The sequence below is a fragment of the Eretmochelys imbricata genome, chromosome 7 (genome assembly GCF_965152235.1).
Source record: "Eretmochelys imbricata isolate rEreImb1 chromosome 7, rEreImb1.hap1, whole genome shotgun sequence".
NCBI lineage: Eukaryota > Metazoa > Chordata > Testudines > Cheloniidae > Eretmochelys > Eretmochelys imbricata.
Window position 1 is genome coordinate 107,950,162 of NC_135578.1, and position 8,745 is coordinate 107,958,906.

Here is an 8,745-nt window from a genome sequence, read left to right on the forward strand (position 1 = left end):
GAAGCAGTCTTGAAAGACTTTCTTTTTAATCAGTTAGAAGCAGCTCTAGAATCATTGGAGATATGTTGTTGATACTAAAACTCACCATGCTAAACCTTCAACAATGGACACCAGTACTCAGATCCTCACTTTAAGCCAATGTTGTGATGTTCTAAAATGTCCAAGAAACATTTAAAAGGACCCCCATTCAAGATATAGCTTAGACTGAAGGTTGATCTTGTCAACTAGCTTACTAGGTAACTCCTATCTACAATCATCCTTAAAGTATAATAGCACACTCCATGCATATTTCATTGCCAGTACTTCCTTTTTTATGTGAAAGACAAAATATGACCTGAGATGTTTTTGTAGTTTCCTCTAATTGTCAAGTCAGTCAGGTCTGCCTGATCAAATCTCCAATGACTGGCAAAAGTCACAGTCACTGTGTAGTGGTTTGGGGTGGGGCCAGGCCCCACCCCCTGAGAAAAAGGGCTGATCCAGGCCAGAGAGGCTGCGCAGACTCGCAGCCAATCAGAGAAGGCCTGGGGAGAGCCAGTAAAATGCATGGTAGTCTCTCCCTGACTGGCAAGGGAGGAGGACTGGCTCTTGAGTGGAAAGGTAGCACCTTGGACAGAACAGTGCTGGGGAAGGGCAGAAGGAGCTGGGGAGCTCCGGCCAAGGAAAACCCCAGGCTGCAGGCCTTGCTACAAAGGGCTGAGCAGGTGCACAGGGCTGAAGGGGAAGTGGCCCAGGGACAATAGTTTGATGAGGGCAGAGAGGCTGCTGACTAGAGGGTCCCTGGGTTTGAACCCAGAGTAGCAGGTGGACCTGGGTCCCCCCTTCCCCTTTGTACTACACCTGGCTGAGGAGGAGCATGGCCTGATACAAGCTGTGGCTGGCCCCTGCAACAAAGGAGCTAGACTTTGAGGCTGCATTTGGCCACTAGAGCTGGTGTAGATTGAAGACTGCTGATAACACCTCACCCCTGGAAGGGGGTGAGACTGGAGCAGTGGGCACTGCTGGAGGGCAGTGTCCTGAAGAGGACGCTGCTGAGCCGGGAGCAATGCAGGTCCCCAAAGCTGCAGAGCAGAGAAAGGGCAAGGCACCACATGCAAAAGGTGCTCTATGACTGGATAGAGCTAATTCCCAAAGCAACCAGCAGGAGGCACCAGCAGTGGTGAGTCTTGACCCCGTCACATGGTTGAAAGGTTAAATTTAACATGCTTTAGCATCAATCAGGCACTATCAAAAATACCGAGTCATAGGAATAACTACAAAATGCATGAGGCACAAAATATGTTCAGATCATGGATCTGTTCAAACTATTTTTTTTATTCTTGAAAGAATAAGATTAAACTCCTATGATTGTTATATCAAACAATGATCCTACACTACCCTAAAAATCTTTCCTAGTAAACACAATATGGTATCTCTTTTTAATACAAAGTAACTTAAAGCATGAAGATAAATTGGTTGACTTTGATTTTAAAAGATATTTGATTTTGCAGAACCATATATAAAATTTGCCTACACTTAAGTTTTATAAAGCTGATGAACTCCTAGAGTTAAAAACATTTCTTTGCCTGCAAGTCATCACTCCCGTTCATAGAAGGATGGGTTCAGACAGCCCATTTTATGATCTTGAATATTTTTCAAAAAAGGAAAGACTTAATCAGATGAGAACCAGGAAAAACTGTACGGCATAACAAAACACTACAGTTTCTTCTGTTTGCAGTTATGGGTCGAGGGCTGTTTCACTGAATGCACTCAAAGGAAATGTATCCTTGCTTCCAGGGAAGTGTGCATTATCCTATCTTTTTCCTTTTAAACAATTTAGTAAGTTGTGGCTCAGAACTGTAGGCAGGCAGAGATCTTCAAATAATTATTATTGAACTCCTCTCTGCTTCAGTAGCAATAAACCCTGAGGAGTAAAATAATCTTCAGCACATGGTCCTTATAAAGGCACAGGAGTTTTATTTGATTTTAATAGTTAAGGTGTTCCTTAATTATTTATCAAGCATCGATAAAGATATCAACTTAAATGATTTCTCAGACTACCTCATTATTTTATTAGTCTGGACTTGAGAATTATTCCTATTACATGCTAATACAGAACTGACAAACAGGTGCATAAATTATGGTGGTTTCTGGTATTCATTTGATCAACAAACTTTCAAAACCTTCAAGAGTACAATTTTTTTGCTGTCATCAGAAGAGTCTAAGATGGTGATTACCATCACCGCAAAAAGAAAGTCTCCAGTCTTTTAAGTACAGGAGAGACAGTTGTCGCAGTGTATTTTCAAACTGGAAATACAGTGGATTTCAACAACTGTCAGCAAAGTTACATGAACAACTTTATTAAATATTCCACTTATACATATTTCAGCACTTTATGAAATGTGCCATTCATCATCAGCCAATGTTATGGTACAGAAAGTGCATCTTTCTCTTTTGTGTCTCATAATGAAAAATGCTCCAGTATATTATTTTGAGTTAGAAGGTTGAAGCTAAAAAGCCATCTGGGGGGGAACAAACAGATCTCAGGATCGGTTCCATAGTTTAGTACCTTTCTCCTAAAGTCAACATTTAATTCTGTGAAAATTGGTAGTGATACAAAATCAACAGCATATTTGTAAATGGAATGCACATGGGGGTCTTTCCCTAATGAAGGATGGAGACCACACAGCCCTCCCAATACTAAAGATTCTCAACCGTAGATGGTTATTCCAGGCCAGGACTGTGGAATAGCATACGATAATTTTGTATTGCTGCTGACAGGATAGACAGAGGGCTTGAGGCTCCAGAGGACTGTCAATATGCCAGATTTCACTAACACTGGTAGAATAATTATTAATAAAAATCAGAAATCTCCCCATCCCCATAATAACTCCATTGATTGTGTTACAAAACAAGGTGTAACATAAAACAAATATAAAGCTGTATGAACCAAGGAAGTTTCAAAAGCATAATTCCCCCTTCTCACTGCAAAAAATAAAACTTAGAAAGGAAAAACAGAGATTGGAAAATATTGTACTTCAGCAGCAGCAAAGAGCTGCTTGAGGCTAAGATTATCAGAATACAAAGTCAGTATATTATCATTCAACCCAGGGATCATATCCTTACAACTATTAGTCTAATGTACAAGCTTTCATAAAACAATATCTACCCAGATGTGAATTGCAAATGATAAAATCTTCAGTAGTTTTAGAAGTCATGATCTCTTCTTTGCCAAATAGATGCTGAAAATTACCTACTAGAGTGTCATAATGTGTATATCTCTCCAGAAGTTCCAGAAGGCAAGAGTGGAAGACTAGCCATATGAAAGTGCCAGACTTGTTAAGTTGTTAAGCATTTGGAGTTTTGGTGACTTTACATAACGCATTTCTTTCCACCATTGAAAGCTGTGAGTTATTGAATCCAGATTATGGGATGCTGTTGTGGGAAGGAGATCTGCTGGGAAAAGATGGGGTCCACCGAACCAAGAAGGGGAAGAACACCTTTGTGCACTGACTCATCAATTTAGCAAGGAGGGCTTTAAAAAAAAAAAATTGTTTAGGGACAAAAGCCCACTAATAAGCATTAAAGAACGGTGACCTTGACAGAAAGCTAGATGTTGGGGGGCAGAGGAGGGACATGGAAAATTACAATAGTCATAGGAACTGCAAGAATGAAATCAGGGGGAAATTTGCTCAACATCTTAGATGTCTATACACAAATGCAAGAATAGGGAATAAACAGGAAGAACTGGAAGTATTAATACATAAGCTAAGTTGTTACTTAATTGACATTAGAGTCTTGGTTGGATAAATCTCATGACTGGAATAACAGTATAGAGGGGTATAGTTTGTTCAGGAAGGACAGGCAAGGAAAAGGGGAGGTGTTGCATTATACATCAAGAATATATATACTTGTTCTGAGGTCCAGAAGCAGATGAGTCAAAAGTCACTGGGTAAAAGATAAAAGTGGGGGGAATGGGGTGATGTCATGGTAGGAGTCTATTATAGACCTCCAAACCAGGAAGAGGTATTTCTAGAACAAAATAACAAATGTCCAAAACACGAGACCTGGTAGCAATAGGGGAATTTAACTAACCAGACATCCGCTGGAAAAGTAATATAGCAAAACACAAAATTTCCAGCATGTTCTTGGAATGTATTGGGGACATCTTTTCATTTCAGAAAGGTGAGGAAGTAACCAGGGGACAGCCATTTTAGACTTGATTCTGACCAACAGGAATAGCAAATCTTAAGGTGATAGAAGGCAATTTGGTGGGTAGTGATCATGAAATGATAAATTTCATGATCCTGAGGAAAGGAAGACATTAGAGTAGCAGAATAAGTAGAATGGGCTTTGAAAAAGCAGACTTTAACAAACTCAGAACAGGTAGATAAGGTGCCATGGGAAGAAAATGTAAGGAATGAATGAGTTCAGGACAGCTGGCAGTTTTTTCAAGCAGACAGTATTAAATGTACAACTGCCAACTAGTCAGTTGTGATGGAAAGATAGGAAGAATAATAAGAGGCCAACATGACTCCATCAAGAGTACTTTGAGGATTTCTTTTTGATTTTCAAATCGTTAAAGTGGAAACATGGATGAATTGCTAAGGAGGAGTATAAAAGAGGAACATAAGCATGCAAAGACAAAACATTAAAGGCTAAAGCACAAAATGCACAGAACATAAAAGGCTTTAAATATACTAGGAGCAAGAGAAAGAGGAAGGAGAGTGTAGATTGCCTATTTAGCAAGGAAGGAGAGCCAATAACTGATGACATTAAGAAGGCTGTGGTGTTAACTCCAATTTTGCTTCAGTCTTCCATAGAAAAGTAAATGGTGACCAGACTTTCAACAGTTAATATTAATAACAAGAGAAAAGGCATGCAAGTCAAACTAGTGAAAGTACAGGTTAAACAATATTTTGCTAAATGAGATATTCAAGTTGGCAGAGCCAGTTGAAATTCATCCTAGGAACTAGCTGATGCAGTCTCAGAACCGTTAGCAATTATTTTTGAGAACTCACAGAGAATGGGTGAGGTCCCAGAGGACTGGAGAAGGGTAGACGAAGACTATCTTTAAAAAGGGGAACAAAGAGGACCCAGGGAATTACAGAACAGTTAACGTATCTTCAATACCCCAAAGGAGACAAACAGATTAATAAACTTGTCAGCACCTAGAGGATAAAAGTGGGTTTTAAGGAATAGCCAGCATGAATTTGTCAAACAAATCATTTTTCTTTAACAAGGTTACTGGCCCAGTGAATGGGGGGGAAGCAGTATATGTGATGTATTTTGATCTTAGTAAGGCTTTGACACAGTCCCACATGATATTCTCATCAGCAAACTCGGAAAATATGGTCGAGATGAAATTACGATAAGGTGGATATACAACTGGTTGAAAGACTGATAACTACTCTGAGTACAATGATCAGATGTTAAACTGGGAGGACATATCTAAAGGAGTCCACAGGTGTCAGACCTGGGTCCAGTACTATTCAATATTTTCATTCATGCCATGGATAATGGAGTGGAAAGTATATTTATAAAATTTGCAAATGACACCAAACTGAAGTGTTATGTGTGTTAGAGGACAAGATTAGAATTCAAAATGACCTTGATCAATTAGAGAATTGGTCTGAAGTCAAGATGAAATTCAGTAAAGACGAGTGAAAAATACTTCACTTACAAAGGAAGAATCAAATTCACAGCTACAGATGGGGAGTAACTGGCTAGGTGACAGTATTGCTGAAAAGGATCTCGGGGGTTATAATGGATCACAAATGAAATATGGGTCAACAATGTGATGCAGTTAAGAAAAAGGATAATATTCTGGGGTGTATTAACAGGACTGTCATATGTAAGACACAGGAGGTAATTGACACACTATACTCAGCACTGGTGAGGCCTCATCTGGGGTACTGTGTCCAATTCTGGGCACCACACTTTAGAAAAGATATAAAAAACTTAGAGAAAGTCCAGAGGATAGCAAACAAAAATGATAAAAGGTTTAGACAACCTGACCTATGGGGAAAGATTAAAAAAAAAAAAACAGGCAATTTTTAGTCTTGAGAAAAGACTCACAGGGGCACCTGATAATCTTCAAATATGTTCGGGCTCTTATAAAGAAGACAGTGATCAATTGTTCTCCATGTCAGCTGAAGGTAGGATAAGACTTAATGATCTTTAATCTGCAACAAGGGAGATATAGGTCACATAGCAGGAAAAACTTTCTAACTATAAAGGTAGTTTAAGCTCTGGAATAGGATTCCAAAGGAGGTTGTGGAATCTCCATCACTGGAGGTTGGTGGTAATAGGTTGGACAAACATTTGCCCTGGGATGTTCTAGGTCTACCTGGTCCTGCGTCAGTGCAGGGGTCTGGACTTGATGACCTCTCAAGGTGTCTTCCAGCCCTACACTTCTATGAGTCTATGAAAAGTATCAGAATTTAGATCAAAATGAAGATGTCACATTATCAAACATGCTCCATTTCTAATAAAAGATCTGCCTCAATATTTTAAAAAAAGAGCTTTGAAGAATATCAGCTAGAAGTATATTAGGCAAATGACTCACTAGCAATGACAGGCCCAGATAGAAATAAAATCAAAGGATTCAAATATTACTAGCTGTAAGGCAGTGTCATGGCTTAATGGATACCCTGTACTATTTTTGTATTTGTTTTGTGTCAAACTAGAGCCATAGTTAAGTCGGTAAGAAGCAAACAGGGCTTTTAAAAATGCCATCCGGTGGCAGTAACCTTCATTCAATCAAAAACTGCTGCAGTTTCTAATGCACAGCAGAGAGATCAAAGTTTGAGAATACAAATCTGTAAACGTTTAGCAGCTGAAATATGAACTTATTTAAAATACTTAAGTTTTTCATTGCTCAAATGTCTAAAGAGTGAAGGATTCTACCATAAAGGGGGGGGGGGTTAAGGATTAAATTTTATTGGGTTGATAGTTGATACATAACTTAAACAGAGAATTCTTGTAGGACTTTCTACTAGAGTAGTACTATTTGACAAGGAATAAGAATTAAAGAAATAGTGTAGGTATAGAAGTACTTGTACTTCTTTCAGAATCTTTAAAAGTCAGTTTTCCAACTCCTTAGCTTCCTTTACACAAATATACACATATATATATATATATATATATACGTGCTTCACAATGTAAACTACAATATTTTGATATTCAGGTCTGTCTTAGGAACATGACATCATTATATTGCTCTTTTCTCATGAATGCCTGTCCTTGGAATGTTGAGTGCACCCTGAAGATTCTGAAAGAAACGTGACACCCAGCTAGTTGTTTCAAGTCTCTGACACATTAGTTATGCAATTAAAAATAACACTGCTCTAAACGAAGATAATACCTGATGGAACTCCACACACACACACACACACACACAGTCTCGGACACAACTTGAGATTTTTTTTAATAGCAAACGTGTTAAGGTGCTTGACACATCATTGTTATCCCAGCATAGATTGGGCATCCCTGTCTTTTTATTCATGTTCTTTACAGAAGATTATCCTCGAGACAAAATGAAATTCACTGCAGCAGCTTTGCCTTCAAAAACGTCTATGACAAGAGAGGGGTACGAACCACCGGTCCCTACTATCCTGCAGTCCTATTTTCGTAGATCGGCGAATAGCAACAGTTATCCACTTGCTTAAAGCTACAGTGCGTGCTACTGAAGCAGAAACCATTGCTGAAAACGACCTTGCACAGATAGACTGAATGCTTCCCCTTTACAAGCAGAACACTGCAGCTCTCAGTCAAAGGCTAGTAAGGCTGTGAGAAAACCGTTGTTAGGAGCATGCATCGATTTTGATAGGGGTGATTAACTCTTCTCTTTACACTTCTCCCCCTCCCTCCCACCTTCGACATTCAGCTAAAGCCGGAAGCGTATTAAGAAGGAAGCCGGACGAAGGGAGGAGGAAGGACAGACGGGCAGGGGAACTGCCAGGCGTCTGGCATGCATGTACAAGCCCCGTCCAACTTCTGCTGTCCCTGCCCCTTAAGTCCTATTTTCCTTAGGGCCATCCCAATCCCACCTGCCGCAGTTGATCAAATCTGTGCTTTAAAAATCAAATGGGGCGAGGGGGCAGAGAGGGAATTTAGGAGGAAACACGCCAGCCCATACACTTTAAGCCATTAACCTGCCATCGGCACTGAACGTGATTTGGCTTCATCTCTAGAAATGATGGGGGGGGAGAGGTGTAAAGGAGGGAGAGTGTGTGTGTGTGTGGGGGGGTAATTATCAAGGAAATGGGGGTGACCAAAGAAAGTCCAAGAGCCAGGGGAGGCAGAGAAAACTCCAAGGGGAGGCAGAGAAAAGTTCGGGCGGCCGGAAGCATCAGCTGGGAGGGTCAGGAGCTAGTTCTCCCCATCGGTCCGGTACTTACACGAAGACACCGAAGAGCAGAACTCGTATCCCGATCTCGATAGCTAGATCCCGCATGGTTTGGCGGAGGGGAGGATCCAGGCAGGCTTCGGGAACTTCAGCACCCCGCCTTCAATTCCATCCGCAAAACCAGGCGGAGCGGGCTGGGGGGAATCCGCGGCGTGCGATCGGCCAGGAGCCGGCTCCTTCCCCACCCGCGCCGGGAAGAACGTGCTGGGGAAATCTGCAGCCCCGCACAGCCCGAGCAAGCCCCAGACCCGCCCTGTCCATTCCCTCCCCGCCCGGGCTGAGGGTCAGCAGCGGGGCTGGCGCTCTTGCAGCTGCTGGACGCGGACAACCTTCTTCCCGCGGAGCAATGGGGCCGGGCT

At 41.2% G+C, this 8,745-nt stretch overlaps 1 protein-coding gene across 1 annotated transcript in view; it reads right to left on the minus strand.

Moving 5' to 3' along the window:
- PLPP4 (phospholipid phosphatase 4) overlaps nt 1–8,434 on the minus strand; it is a 94,570-nt gene extending 86,136 nt beyond the window's left edge. The window contains exon 1 of the mRNA XM_077822863.1: nt 8,379–8,434. Coding sequence (XP_077678989.1) covers nt 8,379–8,434 — 56 coding nt within the window. The remainder of the gene's footprint in view (nt 1–8,378) is intronic.
- Nucleotides 8,435–8,745: the final 311 nt, after the last annotated feature.